We start from the raw sequence: 17,010 nt of genomic DNA on the forward strand, positions 1-17,010 counted from the left end.
TTAGTGCTGCCTCCTCCTCCTCCTCTCCTGCTGCTGGACAGAGCTCGGTGACAAAAAAAAAAATCACACTTTTGTATTTAAAAAGACCAAAAATCTGGTACTCCGTTAAATAACACGTACAGACGCTTCAAAAATGAACCCAATTTTTTTACCCGAGGCGGCAAAAATAGAGTCAACTCTTTTACTTCAGTAAAAAAGTATTTTCAAATGCTCGTAGAGTACAAAAAAAAAACTATGGTAGCAAAATAACTCGCACTGTGTACTTGAGTATAGAAGTACTTTTACTACAGACACCTCAGATGTACACTAATTCTTAAGTACAAAAATGAACCTGAATTTTTTACCTGACTTGGCAAAAGTACTCCCGCGTACTTTGTGCTTACGCCAAAGATTAAAATCTGAAGTAAAAAGTACACATTTTCAAATACACGAGTACAAAAAAAAAAAGACTTTTACCTGTGTTTGCAAGTACTGATACTAAAAGACTGGTAAAAGTAGCAATTCGTTTTCAGCTTTAAGTGAAAGACTCTGAAAAACGATTCTGGCATATGAAAACAAGACTTCCGTGTTGGCTAATACTTGCTGTAGTTTAAAGCTAGCTTCAAACAGAGCCGTCGTTGAGGCGTGACAAGATGCCCGAATCTCTCCTCGAATGATTTGCTGCGAGAATTTGTCTATGTACGTACGACGCCTGTTTTGAAAATATATGAAGTTGAAAAAGTTGACTTTTGGTTGTGCAAAACGCAATGTGCTCTTTTCTTCTCAAACAATACACAACCCCTGACCATTTATACGAAGAAAACTAGCGTTGCACTTTTTCGTTGCGCCCTCTGGCGGAGAAGAAAATTGCAACGTGACAACTTAGCCGTCACACAACTAGCCCCGATCGCTCGTACTTAAGTACAAAAATTAACCAGATTTAAAAAGTACTTGAATTTTGAATCCCTTCTCTTTCCTCCTCATCTTGCCCTCCTGCTCCCCCTCCCCCTCTTTCTTTCTCCCCCTCTTCCACTCTTGTCTTCCTCTGCTCTTCACCCTCCTCATCCTCATCTTTCTCCTTTTTTTGCTCACTGCTCTCTGACGTCATTTTCCTTTTTTTTCCCCCCTCCTCTTCTTGATATGAGTGGATTATTTTGAGGACCACGGTTGAAGCACAGTCCCAATTAATGATGATCCGATCACGCGTGTGGAATTTCAATTACGCGCCGTACAATTAATGAACATGCAAACCGTGGAATTTGCGCGAAGTCATTAAAATTCTGGCGAGGCCGCTAACGCGACGGAGTTGCTTGAGTTTTGGAGCCGCAACCAAAGCGACGCCTCGCACAAAAGCCATCAAGCGCATTGTTGTGAGGATGCACAATGTGCCGCTTAGCTGTTGTTTCTTAGCGACCGTCACAATGAACTTGACACCGCGGGTGCGGATCCGCTTTCCGCCTTTTTGCTCCCCGATTGTTTTTTTTTTTGGCACCGCGATGTCAATTGCAAACAATCGGCAGCGTCAAAAAACTTCGCAGGTGCCTTTTCCACTAACATGTCCGGCCAGCCAAGCGGGGGTCCCGACTGGCCCCCCCCGGAGTGGAACAAGACGCCGGTGGCGGGAGGCACGCCGAGGTTCGGCGCCCTCAGCCATCACTCCTTCTTCTCCAGGCACAACCCGCACCCGCATCGCGTCAGGCACATTCAAGGTCAGCGCATTCGGCGGCTTTATTTGCCTTCTTGGCCAGAAACTCTGAAAGAAGTGACTTTTTTTCCAAGTCACTTCTTGCCATTCGCATTTACGTTGCGCGTGATGACGTTCACGTTTTGAACTGAATTTATTTATTTATCAGCGTCTTTCCTCGCCATGATTGTTTTTTGTTGCAGCAAAACGGAAGTGACAGCAACGCAAGATTGCGATATGTGTTCCCTTGTAAATCACGTTGTCCACACTCAGGCCTGAACGGCAAACCCGTTTGCTCGGTGAGAGACGACTGGTTGGTCAGCTCGTCCTTCTTCCCGCATCCTCTCCTCAAGAATCACGTCCAGAGGCCAGCAGGCCCGCCGGCCTTCGCTTGGACACCGCGTCAAGCGCACGACGGTAGCAAAGCAGGTAGAACGCAAACAAACAAACAAACAAACAAACACAAACTATTTTTCTTATATTGTGCCTTTGAGCAATGCCGTTGAAGAGGTTTTTTTTCTTCTTCTTCTTTTGGCCCAGCAATGTTTTCCGAGGCTTGGAGAGACGAGCTCAGATTGCTGGCAGCCGAAGTCACTTTGTCTTCCCAAGCGCGAGAAGGCAAACACGAGGTACCGATTCGGAGTACGTACGTACTTGGGGCCCTTTCTGATCGCTAACCGACTTCTTCGGCTCGCGGTCTTCTGACCGACAAGCTCCGCCCCTTTTGAAATGAAGCAAACCGATCATCGAGTCCGGAGTCGGGCTTAACGGAATTTGCTAAGACAGTTTTTCACATTCAGTCCATTTCTGCTGTCTTTAGCCAGCAATTTTTGGGACCTATAACACCCCTGACAAGCCCCGCCCCCTTTTGGAATGAAGCAACCCGATCATCAAGTCCGGAGTCGGGCTTAACGGAATTTGCTAAATACAGTTTTTCCACATTCAGTCCATTTCTGCTGTCTTTAGCCAGCAATTTTTGGGACCTATAACACCCCTGACAAGCCCCGCCCCCTTTTGAAATGACGCAAGCCAATCATCATGTCCAGGATGTTTTTTTTTTGCATTTGGACCCTTCCTGCTGTCTAAAAAGCTCTTTAGCCAGCAGTTTTTATGCAAACACCAAACAGACTCACTCAAGTGAACCGACAAAATTCCGTTTTCTCACTTGGGTTCACTTTGAAGTCCATTTCCATATTTAGTCCTTTTCTGCCGTCTAAACAACTTCATTAGCCAGTATTTGTGCACATACTCTAAATAAAGTCAAATCCATCTGAAATGGTCTCCATGAATTTCCCTTTGTGCACCTGAGGCCGCATTTGTCCTCCAACCAATCAGAATGAGTTTCCTCACTCTCTGGCAGGAGGAGCCGGTCCGACGGCAAACCCAATACTCGGCCCAAACCGGGCGACTGGTCCCTCCGACCGCCAGGTCTCACCCCCGTCGACCTCACTCGCACCGTCCGGACCACCACAAAGCGTTCCACGATCAAGAACTCATGGTACGGCGGCGTCTTTCTTATAATCCTGCCGGTCATGCATTTGCCGGCAGGTGGCGAAGCGCTTGGGCGGGTTCCTCATGAAGCCTGAGATGAAAATGAACGTAACTTGAGTATTTTACAGATTACTTGATTTGACAAGTAACTTGATTATTTTACGGATTACTTGACTTGAAAAGTAACTTGAGTATTTTACAGATTACTTGATTTGACAAGTAACTTGATTATTTTACAGATTACTTGATTATTTTACGGATTACTTGACTTGAAAAGTAACTTGATTATTTTACGGATTACTTGACTTGAAAAGTAACTTGATTATTTTACGGATTACTTGACTTGAAAAGTAACTTGATTATTTTACGGATTACTTGACTTGAAAAGTAACTTGATTATTTTACGGATTACTTGACTTGAAAAGTAACTTGATTATTTTACGGATTACTTGACTTGAAAAGTAACTTGATTATTTTACGGATTACTTGACTTGAAAAGTAACTTGATTATTTTACGGATTACTTGACTTGAAAAGTAACTTGATTATTTTACGGATTACTTGACTTGAAAAGTAACTTGATTATTTTACGGATTACTTGACTTGAAAAGTAACTTGATTATTTTACGGATTACTTGACTTGAAAAGTAACTTGATTATTTTACGGATTACTTGACTTGAAAAGTAACTTGATTATTTTACGGATTACTTGACTTGAAAAGTAACTTGAAGCCTGAGATGAAAATGAGCGCAAGCGTGATGAGCGAGGCCACGTTTGACACTCGAGCCGACTTCTTTTGTCCGCAGGTGCTGGAGCTGCTTTGTCAGATCCTGCAGACGGATTCGCTGCAGGCGCTCCAGCGGTGGCTTTTGACGGCCGGCCGCAGAGGTGACGTGACGTCACGACGCAAACCCGCGGCGATGCCGCGCCCTCGGAATGACGCCGTCAATCTTTGCGCGTCTCGTTGATGTCCCCGCAGAGAAGGAGCTGGCGATGGCCATGATCCAGCAAGTGGACTTGTCGGGCCGCCGGCCGCCTGACCCGGAGCACCTTCTGGCGTCTGGCCCTTCGTCTTCCCGCCCACCTTGGAGGACGGCGCAGCGAGCCAGGTTGGGTGGTCGTTGATGTCGATTCCGCTTACTTGAGGTCGTTGACCTTCACGTTGGCATTTATTGCTTGTGTGCTTTCTCAGGTCGTGCCAGGCGAACCGAACATCCGGCGGCGGCGACGAGCCAGGTAGGCTTCCTCAAGGCCTCCGAGAGAGAGAGAGAGAGAGAGAGAGAGAGAGAGAGAGAGAGAGAGAGAGAGACCACAAAATATTGATACTTGACTCAATATTCATCTGGACATTTTCACATGGAGGTGCACTCACTTTTGTTGCCAAGGGTTTAGTCTGTGTGTCATTTTTGTGAGAAATGTACGTTCATGTGATTTCTGAGTTTTTATTTTTTGTCATTTTGTTATGTGTCAGATTTTGAGGCGTGAGAGGGGAAAACAACAAAGTGCTGAGAATACTTTTGTTCGGGCCACAATTCCTTTTTTTGACCATTTTTCATTCTGATGTTGCGTTCGATGTTGTGTCAGGACTTGCTTCTTCTCCTTGGCAGAGACCATCGGGGACGCGGAGGTCCTCGAAATCCACGGATCGGCCACGGATCAGCAGCAAGCCCAAGATCAATTGCAAATCATATAGAACGGATTTGGCGCCTTGTCGGCCGTCAATCAATTCGCGTCACACGCAAGTCACGTAAAGTCATCCTGGTGGGCACAAACGTCACATGCGGTCTGACGAAACCGAATGTTCTACTCGTCGCCAGGACAACGGCAAAAAAAAGTCTCACGTGTAAAATGGTGCTTTTCTGTTGGGGTTTACAAGAAATGGCAAATAATTCATGCGTGTTGATGACATGTAAAACATTTCTAATGTGAGTGTAGTAGTTCTTTATTTTGTATTCTTGTAAATTTGTGACTCAATGACACTCACTTTATAGAATAGGCAATAATAATAATAATAATAATAATAATCCTGGAGATTCTGCCTATGCCTTTTTCCGTTAATTGATCTGTTCAAAGGGACGCTTGCTTTTTTATTTCTTTTTTTTTTGTGTGGTAGCCGGACAAAAACAAACTATTCATTCATTCATCCAAAATCGGCAACTTCATCCACTGAACCGTCCAAACGCTGCATTTCTTAGTCTGTGCGTGTAACGTGGCTCATTATGGGGGTTTAATCATAATAATAATAATAATATTAACAATAAAAACCCTTAGCATCATGCTTTTTTTTTTTTATAACAAAAAAGACTTATGCTGCATTTGAGGACGGTCGCAAGTCGGAGCTTTCCGACTCCAAACCAGGAAGTGCGTACGGGAAGTTCAGCGACGGACTACAAGTGACGTCACTCTACAATGACGACTCCTTTTGGAAACACAAACCGTGAATAATAAAAAAACAATTTACTCGAGTATAAAACGAGATCGCCTTTTTCATTCATAAATATTCGCCATAACTTGACGTAACAAAACGGACATGACAGGACGCCGCAATCTCCCTGCATGGAATCATAAGGACGTCAAAATAAAAAACAATTGATCACTTTTTGGTTGTTTACTTTCGCCTCAAACACTTTCAGGTCGGAACTGGGAAAACCCAACTCGGGTGTTTCCGACTTGCGACCATCCTCGAATGCAGCATTACTGGATTGGAACTTTTTTTAATTGAAAAAAAAAAGCCTGTTTTTTGGTTGTTTATTTTGAAAGCCTTGCTTCTTTTTTTTTTTTTAAAAAGCTTTACTGTACATCTTGGCTAACCCTATTTTGAAACAATCTGATCTTTGTTGTGAGAGATGTTTGCCGTTAAAGTTTGTGTTTGTGTTTGACTTGCGAAGTCGCTCGTCAATCAAGTCGCCGCCTCCAGCTCAGATGGATTTCACAATTCGTCCGCCGCCTCAGCAGGAGGAAAAAGTTGTGTGACATTTTGCTCCTCGCTCGTCCGATGACGTCACGCGACAGCCGCACCAAATCAACACGACGCCACAAACCCAAAGTCTCTCTTGTTTTTTTTTTGGCAGCTTTTTTACTGTTTTCCGAGTCACGTAAAAATTCAATAAATATTTTAACCTTTTCAAGCTTTTCTTTCCCCCGCCGAGCGTATGTACAGCAACTTTACAACAAAACTCACCTGACACACTTGAAATGCGGCATGCAAGCCACTCTTTTGCCGTTTCTGTTTTGGTACCTGACGGGCTCATTTACATTATGTACATTATTAGCAGAACAAAAAAAGTGACAACAAGAATCCTTGTGTCGTTTTCTTGAAGTGTTTTTTTTTTTGTGTTTCCCGAAGTTGGTACCGAAGCGTAAGCGAACCCGAGTTGAAAGAGCACCAGGGACGAAGAAGCTTCCTGACGCTTCCTGTCGGGAACGACGGAAACACCCGGGTCATGATGGACTTCGCTAACCAATTTAGCAGCACCAAATTCTGCCCGGCAACAGCTGAGCAGTGCGGAAGGTTTACGTGGAAGCGCCACTCGAGCCCCCCCCCCTTTTGTGGAAAGTCGAGTTCTCGTCGGCACTCTGGCAGTCTCGCGTGGAAGTTGGGGGTCCAGTCACCAATCTAGGGTCTGGTGCAGAGGTTAAAGGTCGAACCACGACTCAAGCAGTCCTGTGTGAACATTTTCAGTGTCGTTAGTGATCCAAAAACCTTAAGTGATCTCGTCGGGATGCTAGCAGTCTCGGTTGCACTCTGAAAAGTCTAGTGTGGAAAGTCAGACTCTAGCGGTCTATCTAGTATTGAAGGTCTCGCCTGCACACTAGCGGTCTTGTGTGGAAGGACAAGGTCTAATCGGCACTCTAGCAGTCTGGTGTTAGAGATTACAGGTCCAGTTGCAGTTTTGTGTAGACGTTGAAGGTCTCGTTAGCGATCCGGAAGTCGGTCGAGGTTTCGTCATCGCTCGCAGGCCGAAGTGTACGTTCGAGGTCTCGCGGCGCTAGTAGCAGCCACTAGTAGCAGCCTTGTGCGCAAGGTCTAGATCTCGTCGGCCCTCGAGCAGTCCAACACGGAAAATCTCGGTCTCGTTGACATTTTAGTAGTCGAGTGTGGAAGGAAGTCTTCGGTCTAATCAGCACTCATGAAGTCAAGTGTGTCAAGGTCAGCTTTCTTGCCGTCTGAGGTCTCGTCGGCGCTCGAGCAGTGTAATGTGGAACCGAACCCAAAATTCCAGTTTTTCGCTTTGTCCCTAATTCCAATGGTGGCGCACGTTGGACTCGCCGCCGTCACGAGTCCACAAGTAGTTCTGCTGCACTTGGAGTTCAAACACAGAAACAAAACACGGGAGGACGTCACATTTTCAACGAAAGCACCGAGGACAGAGCGACCCCGCGTCGGTCGCTCTTTGGAGGTCGGATGAGGTCACCATCGGCGGTCGGATGAGGTCACCATCGGCGGTCCCGAGAAAAGTCTTTGTTAAAAAAATGCAGTCTTTCCAATGCCGCATTGCTGGAGATGATGTCGCGCCACCGCTTGGTCACCGCTCAGCTGTTCATCTGTGGCTGGAGTCCCTCTCGGATCCTAACTGGTCCCTTCTTAACTTTGCGGCCAGTGGGCCTAAAGTGCTGTTGGGCCCGTGCTCCTCGGGGGGGGCGTCGCCTGGAGGTAGTAGAGGCCCCGGGTCGGCGGGCGCCGGGGCGAAGGCGGCGGGCGTCCGGGTGGGCGGCGCCCGGGTGGGCGGCGCCCGGGTGGGCGGCGCCCGGGTGGGAGGAGTCCTGGTGGTGAAACGTGGCCGCCTGCTGACACCTTTAGTGGTTTGCGTGGGATCCTGAGCAGGAGTGGGTGGCGGAGGTTTGAGGGAGGCCACGTGGGAATTGCTGGAGGTCTCGGGTTCCGGCGAGGCCTTGGTGGCGTTGGAGAGGTCGGGAGAAAGCGTGGACGGGTTCCTGTTGCACGATTCGCAGCAAAGCTTGTTGTATCCTGGGATGGAGCAGTAGCGGGCGAGAACTTCCATTTGGCAGAAGATGGATTTATCGCCCTGGCAGGCCTCGTCTAAGAAAAAGCAGAAGGTGAGCATCGCGGACGTTTGGTCAAGCGGCTTGGAAGCGTTTATTGAGTCGCGGTGACGGCTTGAGTGAGCGTTCGCCACCACAGGTGGCAAATCCAGGTCCAGAAAGTTAAAACCCTGCCCACAGTTTGGCTTTAGCCCCTCGCGCTAGCTAGCTAGCTCCCTAGCAGGTAAACAAACACCTGGGGAGCTAGCTTGGGAGCTAGCTAGCTAGCACGAGGGGCTAAAGCCAAACTGGGGGGGGGCAGGGTTTTTACTTTCTGGACTTGGATTTGCCACACGAAAGGAAGCACGTCGAAGGTGGACATGAAGTTTTCGTCCTGCAAATGGAAGATTTTCTTACTTGACATGATTTGAAGCACGGGACGACCAGACACCGTTTGGTGCAAGGCGTCATCTTTGATGGTCACATTCTCCAAGCCAAAAGGGGGCGTCGGTTGTCCTGGAACAGCAAACACAATGTCGATAGCATCCGCCGAAATGAACCCAAAAGACGCCAAAGCGGAACCATATTTGGTCACTCAAATTTTTTTTCCTCTTTTATAAAGATGGCCACTTGATGGAACCATTGTTGGTGACTTAATAGAATATTTGCCGTCTAAGTGGAATCTTCGGTCCAAAGTGGAACCATATTTGGTCACTCAAGTTGCCACTTTTTTTTTTTTTTTTTTTCCTCTTTTATAAAGATGGCCACTTGATGGAACCATTGTTGGTGACTTAATAGAATATTTGCCGTCTAAGTGGAATCTTCGGTCCAAAGTGGAACCATATTTGGTCACTCAAGTTGCCACTTTTTTTTTTTTTTTTTTTTCTCTTTTATAAAGATGGCCACTTGATGGAACCATTGTTGGTGACTTAATAGAATATTTGCCGTCTAAGTGGAATCTTCGGTCCAAAGTGGAACCATATTTGGTCACTCAAGTTGCCACTTTTTTTTTTTTTTTTTTTCCTCTTTTATAAAGATGGCCACTTGATGGAACCATTGTTGGTGACTTAATAGAATATTTGCCATCTAAGTGGAATCTTCGGTCCAAAGTGGAACCATATTTGGTCACTCAAGTTGCCACTTTTTTTTTTTTTTTTTTTTTCTCTTTTATAAAGATGGCCACTTGATGGAACCATTGTTGGTGACTTAATAGAATATTTGCCCTCTAAGTGGAATCTTCGGTCCAAAGTGGAACCACATTTGGTGACTTAAGTGGTCACGTATTTGGAACCTTATTGCTCACATGAGTTGCCAGCTGTGCGGAATCCTATTTGAGCAGCGGAACTATATTTTGTCACCTAAGCCGTGGTTCGGGGGAACCGTATTTGGTTACTTCACGGAGTTGCATTTGTCTGTCCGAAAACCGTTTTGGCGATCCGAATGCGCTACGTTTGCGCGAGCGTACCTGGACAAGGAGCCGCGACCTTGCAAATGAGCAGCGTCTCGGGTTTGCCGCCCTGGCACAGCGCCGCCGTGTTGTCGCTGGCCTTGCACACCACCTGCCGCTGCTGGATGCCTTCGCCGCAGCTCGCCGAGCACTGCAGCGCGTCGCGCGCAAACACATCGTTAACAAGCCGAGATCCGATTTCAAATCGCTTCGCGGGTCTCGTCGGCACTCGAGCGGTTTCTTGTGGAAAGGTTGAGGTTTTGGTCTTACTCGCGGTCTAATGCGGAAGGTCCAGGTCTCGTCGGCACTTTGGCAGTCTTGTTGAAGGTCCGCGTCTAATCTCGTCAGCGCTCTACAATAGCGTCTGCTGCGGAAGGCCGACGTCTGCAGTTTCTCATTTGGAAAGTCTCGGTCTCGTCCTCAATCGAGAAGTCAAATGCGGACGGCGCGGCTCGAGTCCAGTCAAGTTTGAGGTCTCGTCAGCACTTTTCCAGTCTCGTGTCGAAGATCTGGGTCTTGTCGAGTCGGCCCTCTCGATCGAGTCAGAACTTATTTGGAAGTTCTACTTGTCACTTGAGAAGCGCAGGTGGTCCAGGTCTCGTCTCGTCAGTGTGGAAGACGAAGGTTCGAGTCCAGTCAAGTTTGAGGTCTCGTCAGCACTTTTCCAGTCTCGTGTCGAAGATCTGGGTCTTGTCGAGTCGGTCCTCTCGATCGAGTCAGAACTTATTTGGAAGTTCTACTTGTCACTTGAGAAGCGCAGGTGGTCCAGGTCTCGTCTCGTCAGTGTGGAAGACGAAGGTTCGAGTCCAGTCAAGTTTGAGGTCTCGTCAGCACTTTTCCAGTCTCGTGTCGAAGATCTGGGTCTTGTCGAGTCGGCCCTCTCGATCGAGTCAGAACTTATTTGGAAGTTCTACTTGTCACTTGAGAAGCGCAGGTGGTCCAGGTCTCGTCTCGTCAGTGTGGAAGACGAAGGTTCGAGTCCAGTCAAGTTTGAGGTCTCGTCAGCACTTTTCCAGTCTCGTGTCGAAGATCTGGGTCTTGTCGAGTCGGCCCTCTCGATCGAGTCAGAACTTATTTGGAAGTTCTACTTGTCACTTGAGAAGCGCAGGTGGTCCAGGTCTCGTCTCGTCAGTGTGGAAGACGAAGGTTCGAGTCCAGTCAAGTTTGAGGTCTCGTCAGCACTTTTCCAGTCTCGTGTCGAAGATCTGGGTCTTGTCGAGTCGGTCCTCTCGATCGAGTCAGAACTTATTTGGAAGTTCTACTTGTCACTTGAGAAGCGCAGGTGGTCCAGGTCTCGTCTCGTCAGTGTGGAAGACGAAGGTTCGAGTCCAGTCAAGTTTGAGGTCTCGTCAGCACTTTTCCAGTCTCGTGTCGAAGATCTGGGTCTTGTCGAGTCGGCCCTCTCGATCGAGTCAGAACTTATTTGGAAGTTCTACTTGTCACTTGAGAAGCGCAGGTGGTCCAGGTCTCGTCTCGTCAGTGTGGAAGACGAAGGTTCGAGTCCTGGAAAGTCCGTCTCAAGTCAGGACCGGCAGCCTCGCAATCACCCTGCAGCAAGAACAACACAAGCGTCTCACCTGCGACCACGCCCCCGTCCTCCACTGGGCGGGGCAGGCCGTGTGGTTGCAGGCCCGCTTGGGCTCGGGCCGCCGCTCGGCGCAGTGTTTGCTGTGGACGGGCCGGCCGGTGCCGTTGAGCGGCGCCTGCACGCACTGCACCGTCCTGGTCTGGTAGCCTTGCTTCCCGCAGGTCTTGCTGCACGCGCCCCAGCCGTCCGCCACCCACCTGCGGGACACCACACGGGAGGGACGGTCTTCGGTCCCGGCGCCGTCCGCAAGGCGTCTCCCGAACCCAAGCGGCGACTTACGTGGGCGGGCTGCACTCTTGGACGCTGCAGCGCTTGCGGACGGCTTTGGGCTTCTTGTTGCCGTCGCAGAAGTTGCGATGCACCAAACGGCTGTCGCTTTTCCGCCTGCAGCCGTATTTGGTGTACTGCACGCCTGGCGGGGCAAAAACCGCAGGGAAGGAACCGGACTTTGCGACTCTTGAACCGTTTGGGGTTCTGAGATGACATTTGAACTGCGCAACATCTGCGGGAGTCTTATTTTTGCAACTTTGGAGGATTTTTAAGGTTGTCTCACTTTACTTGAACAGTTTTATTTTTGGGGGGTAACGCGGTTTCGTGGTACCCCAACGTTCGGGTTTTTTCTACTGGTCTTTTGGGGGATTTACGGTAGTCTTAAGTGTAACTTTAGGGGATTTTTTTATGTCGTCACATTTGCAACTAAACAACTTTGTGCTAATTTCTGGGTGGTCTTTAAAAACAAAAACTTGCCAACTTTTGGGGCATTTAATGTCGTCTCATTTCATGAACTGCGAGACTTTGGCCGTTATTAAGGTTGTGTCGTTATGTTTTGATTATGTTATGATTTCCAGCAGCTGTATTTTAAGATGTGGAATTTTAAAGGGATTTACCGAAATCTAATTTTAACCTGCACAATATTTGTTTTTTTTTACACCAGTCTTATTCTAACCTGTACGACTTTTGGCGATTTGCCGTAGTCCTTTTTTAACATGTGTAACTTGAGGGCAGTTTTAAGGTCGTCAAACATTATTATTATTTTTTTTTTACCAAGACAATTTTTGGGGCATTTACATATCTCATTAAACTGCACAACGTTGGGAGTTATTAATGTAGTCTAATGTTGACCAATGAAATTTGTGCGGCCTTATTTTAAGATGGGCAATTTACGGTAGTCACATTTTAAGATGCGCAGCTTTTGGGCAATTTAGGGTAATCTGATTTTAACCTGTGCAATTTTGTGGAGATTTACGGAAGCATGATTTTAACCTGCATAAGATTGTGCTGTTGCCATGGTAATCTTATTCGAACCTACACAACTCCGGGTGTCTTTTAACTTGCGTAACTTTAATTTTTATTTTTTTATTATTATTTTTTTTTTTACAGCCATCTGATCTTGAAGTGGACTTCACGAAGCGAGTTTTGAGGACCCCCGATATTTCTCGAAGTGTCGCAAGACCCTCTCACTGACCTCCGCCGCAAGGCTTGGAGCACAGCGACCAGCTTTTCAGCGCCCACTCGTACGAATCCAATTCAGCCAGAAGAACGTTGTTGTTGGTGATGAGAGGCAGAAGGTCCTCGTGGATGATGTACTTGTACGTCAGGCTGACCTTGGCGTCGTCTTCCCGCGGGACGACCTGCACGCCGTCAAGCCAAGTCAGCGAGAATGCAGAAAGCGCGCAAAGCGGACGTGCGCGGGTTTGCCGGCTGACCGACCAGCGCGGAGATGCCTTGGTGCAGAGGACCGGACGTGCGCAGCGTCTCCTTGCCGTCCTCCAGCGTGTACTCCCATTGCAAACCGTCCTCGAAGAAGGTTTTGGACTCGGCGTCTTCCATTTTGCCGTTGAGGATGAAGTTGCCCGTCACTTGATTCTTCACCGCTGTCGGCAAGAAAATCACAATCGCCTTGTCAGTTTTTGGAAAGAAAGCGGCGAAGGCGTCCGTGCGTCCGTTACGTCCCGAGTACGGACGACCAAAACGGCCAAAACCAGAAATGAATATATATAAATATATTATTTATACTTTAAGCGACGGGAAAACTATTTGCGGATCCCACAGAGCACATCATGCGCCCGTTTGGACCTTCTTACACGGCAAGCAACGGGTACTCAAAGTTTTTAACTTGATTATGTTACGGATTACTTGACTTGAAAAGTAACTTGAGTATTTTACAGATTACTTGACTTGAAAAGTAACTTGATTATTTTACGGATTACTTGACTTGAAAAGTAACTTGATTATTTTACGGATTACTTGACTTGAAAAGTAACTTGATTATTTTACGGATTACTTGACTTGAAAAGTAACTTGAGTATTTTACGGATTACTTGACTTGAAAAGTAACTTGATTATTTTACGGATTACTTGATTTAAAAAGTAACTTGATTATTTTACGGATTACTTGACTTGAACGTAACTTGAGTATTTTACGGATTACTTGACTTGAAAAGTAACTTGATTATTTTACGGATTACTTGACTTGAAAAGTAACTTGATTATTTTACGGATTACTTGACTTGAAAAGTAACTTGATTATTTTACGGATTACTTGACTTGAAAAGTAACTTGATTATTTTACGGATTACTTGACTTGAAAAGTAACTTGATTATTTTACGGATTACTTGACTTTAAAAGTAACTTGATTATTTTACGGATTACTTGACTTTAAAAGTAACTTGATTATTTTACGGATTACTTGACTTGAAAAGTAATTTATTTTACCGATGACTTGATTTGAAAAGTAACTTGATTATTTTACGGATTACTTGACTTGAAAAGTAACTTGAGTATTTTACGGATTACTTGACTTGAAAAGTAACTTGATTATTTTACGGATTACTTGATTTAAAAAGTAACTTGATTATTTTACGGATTACTTGACTTGAACGTAACTTGAGTATTTTACAGATTACTTGACTTGAAAAGTAATTTGAATATTTTACGGATTACTTGACTTGAAAAGTAACTTGATTATTTTACGGATTACTTGACTTGAAAAGTAACTTGATTATTTTACAGATTACTTGACTTGAAAAGTAACTTGAGTATTTTACGGATTACTTGACTTGAAAAGTAACTTGATTATTTTACGGATTACTTGATTTAAAAAGTAACTTGATTATTTTACGGATTACTTGACTTGAACGTAACTTGAGTATTTTACAGATTACTTGACTTGAAAAGTAATTTGAATATTTTACAGATTACTTGACTTTAAAAGTAACTTGATTATTTTACGGATTACTTGACTTGAACGTAACTTGAGTATTTTACAGATTACTTGACTTGAAAAGTAACTTGAGTATTTTACGGATTACTTGACTTGAAAAGTAACTTGATTATTTTACGGATTACTTGACTTGAACGTAACTTGAGTATTTTACAGATTACTTGACTTGAAAAGTAACTTGAGTATTTTACGGATTACTTGACTTGAAAAGTAACTTGAGTATTTTACGGATTACTTGACTTGAAAAGTAACTTGATTATTTTACGGATTACTTGACTTGAAAAGTAACTTGATTATTTTACTGCTTTCTTGACCTTCGAATTACTGATACTTGACTTTAAAAGCAACTTAGCCACTTTACCGATTGATTGATTCTTCACCGCTGTCGGCAAGAAAATCACAATCGCCTTGTCAGTTTTTGGAAAGAAAGCGGTGAAGACGTCCGTGCGCCCGTTACGTCCCGAGTACGGACGACCAAAACGGCCAAAACCAGAAATGAATATATATAAATATATTGTTTATACTAATATTTGCGGATCCCACAGAGCACATCATGCGCCCGTTTGGACCTTCTGACGGGGCACGGCAAGCAACGGGTACTCAAAGTTTTTACATTTGGTTGGAAGCGTTTTGGCCAAGTGATGCCGTCGGCCAATGAAAAGACGGCAGCTTCATTTTTGGGAACGACCCGCGTGAACACATCATGTCGATTTCTGCTTGGATGCTTTGTTGATGTTTTTGTTAGTGACTGCGAAATCCTTTGAGACTTTTTGTGATTGAATTGAATACAACTTCACTTTTGAGGCGACCCAATTTTTTGTCATTGCGTAAAATGTTTGGCAAAACGTTTTCAATTTGACGCGATTATCCAACAAACATTAGAATGTGAATAACTTTTTTTTTAAATAAATTTTTTATCAGAAAAAGCTCATCAGCGGAAAAATGGTGGCCAATTGCTTCGTGAGTGTCATTTGAATGACTGAGGTCATCTAAAGTAGCTCTTGACCCCCCCCAAAAAAACGCATTAGTCCTAACAACCGATGTGCCCTTGAGATGAAAAGCGAAGCAGCAGGTGGTCTCTGACGGCTTAATGGCATTTTTTTCCTCCTCCAAATGTTTCATTGATGCTTTTGCACGAATTTCCGTCTCCGACTTTTCCGCCAAACAAGTCAAGTGTGCCTTAAATGCACTTTGAAAAGCTTCCATCTCACCGATGACATGAGGGGACGTGTCGTTCTCCCCGATGACGATGTGCCGGGCGCCAATCGGGATGTCGAACATTTTCAGCATCCCTGCCGACAAGCCACTTTTTTAATTTCTTAACATTTGGATGTCATTTTCACAAACAACAGGCCTCCGAAGTGAAATGCGCAGCACGTGTTTTGTTTAACGAGGCCTTACCGTTCTTTTTGGGCGTCTTTGTGAGCGTCAGCTTGACGGTGCGACAGTGCGAGTTGTCCCCCTCGCACACGCCGCATTTGTCCTCCTCCTTGTACGAGCCCACCTCCTTGTCGCAGCCGACGTGCTGCTCGCGGGGGGGAGAGCAAAGACGGAGGTCAGAAGGTCACCGGCTTTTGAGATTAGCGTCTAGACGTGATGACGTGGGAAAAGAGCTCATCGGAGACGCTGCAGAGTTCAAGTCAAAACAAACCAGCGGGAGTCAACCTTCAAAGTCGGACAACATCAAAAAGAACGACAACGTTGCTGACGCGCGATCCTGCAGTTAAGCTTCTTCTTCACCGGGAAAAATCAAAATACAAACACACACGCATGCCTTGAAAAATCGAACATAGTTGCTTTGCTGATTACTTGACTTTCAAATGACTGATTATTTGACTTGAAAAGTAGTTTAGTTACTTTTCTGTTACATGACTTTAAAAGAAACTTAGTCACTTTACCGATGACTTGATTTGAAAAGTAACTTGATTATTTTACGGATTACTTGACTTGAAAAGTAACTTGATTATTTTACGGATTACTTGACTTGAAAAGTAACTTGATTATTTTACGGATTACTTGACTTGAAAAGTAACTTGATTATTTTACGGATTACTTGACTTGAAAAGTAACTTGATTATTTTACGGATTACTTGACTTGAAAAGTAACTTGATTATTTTACGGATTACTTGACTTGAAAAGTAACTTGATTATTTTACGGATTACTTGACTTGAAAAGTAACTTGATTATTTTACGGATTACTTGACTTTAAAAGTAACTTGATTATTTTACGGATTACTTGACTTTAAAAGTAACTTGATTATTTTACGGATTACTTGACTTGAAAAGTAATTTATTTTACCGATGACTTGATTTGAAAAGTAACTTGATTATTTTACGGATTACTTGACTTGAAAAGTAACTTGAGTATTTTACGGATTACTTGACTTGAAAAGTAACTTGAGTATTTTACAGATTACTTGACATGAAAAGTAACTTGATTATTTTACGGATTACTTGACTTGAAAAGTAACTTGATTATTTTACGGATTACTTGACTTGAAAAGTAACTTGATTATTTTACGGATTACTTGACTTGAAAAGTAACTTGATTATTTTACGGATTACTTGACTTGAAAAGTAACTTGATTATTTTACGGATTACTTGACTTGAA

General features: G+C 44.7%; 2 protein-coding genes across 5 annotated transcripts in view; one reads left to right on the forward strand and one right to left on the reverse strand.

Annotated features, from left to right (window-relative positions):
• The first annotated feature begins 11 nt into the window (after positions 1-11).
• On the forward strand, positions 12-6,277 carry tbata (thymus, brain and testes associated). Its single transcript, XM_086064277.1, has 8 exons — positions 12-1,688; positions 1,937-2,092; positions 2,204-2,292; positions 3,024-3,161; positions 3,961-4,042; positions 4,134-4,263; positions 4,347-4,390; positions 4,762-6,277. The coding sequence occupies exons 1-8, from the start codon at positions 1,535-1,537 to the stop codon at positions 4,845-4,847; spliced, it is 879 nt and encodes a 292-aa protein (XP_085920403.1). The 5' UTR covers positions 12-1,534; the 3' UTR covers positions 4,848-6,277.
• adamts14 (ADAM metallopeptidase with thrombospondin type 1 motif, 14) overlaps positions 5,369-17,010 on the reverse strand; it is a 30,294-nt gene continuing 18,652 nt past the window's right edge. For 2 of the 4 annotated variants that reach the window (XM_086064274.1, XM_086064273.1), the window contains exons 16-24: positions 15,798-15,921; positions 15,608-15,688; positions 12,883-13,046; positions 12,638-12,803; positions 11,452-11,584; positions 11,162-11,369; positions 9,603-9,735; positions 8,555-8,653; positions 5,369-8,195 (exon numbers count right to left, since the gene is read on the reverse strand). In XM_086064274.1, coding sequence (XP_085920400.1) covers positions 7,696-8,195; positions 8,555-8,653; positions 9,603-9,735; positions 11,162-11,369; positions 11,452-11,584; positions 12,638-12,803; positions 12,883-13,046; positions 15,608-15,688; positions 15,798-15,921 — 1,608 coding nt within the window. In that variant the 3' untranslated portion in view covers positions 5,369-7,695. The remainder of the gene's footprint in view (positions 8,196-8,554; positions 8,654-9,602; positions 9,736-11,161; positions 11,370-11,451; positions 11,585-12,637; positions 12,804-12,882; positions 13,047-15,607; positions 15,689-15,797; positions 15,922-17,010) is intronic. The other 2 variants (XM_086064276.1, XM_086064275.1) reach the window with 1 other exon arrangement.

The sequence above is a fragment of the Leptonotus elevatus genome, chromosome 20, assembly GCF_054856555.1.
Source record: "Leptonotus elevatus isolate MCC_2025b chromosome 20, RoL_Lele_1.0, whole genome shotgun sequence".
NCBI lineage: Eukaryota > Metazoa > Chordata > Actinopteri > Syngnathiformes > Syngnathidae > Leptonotus > Leptonotus elevatus.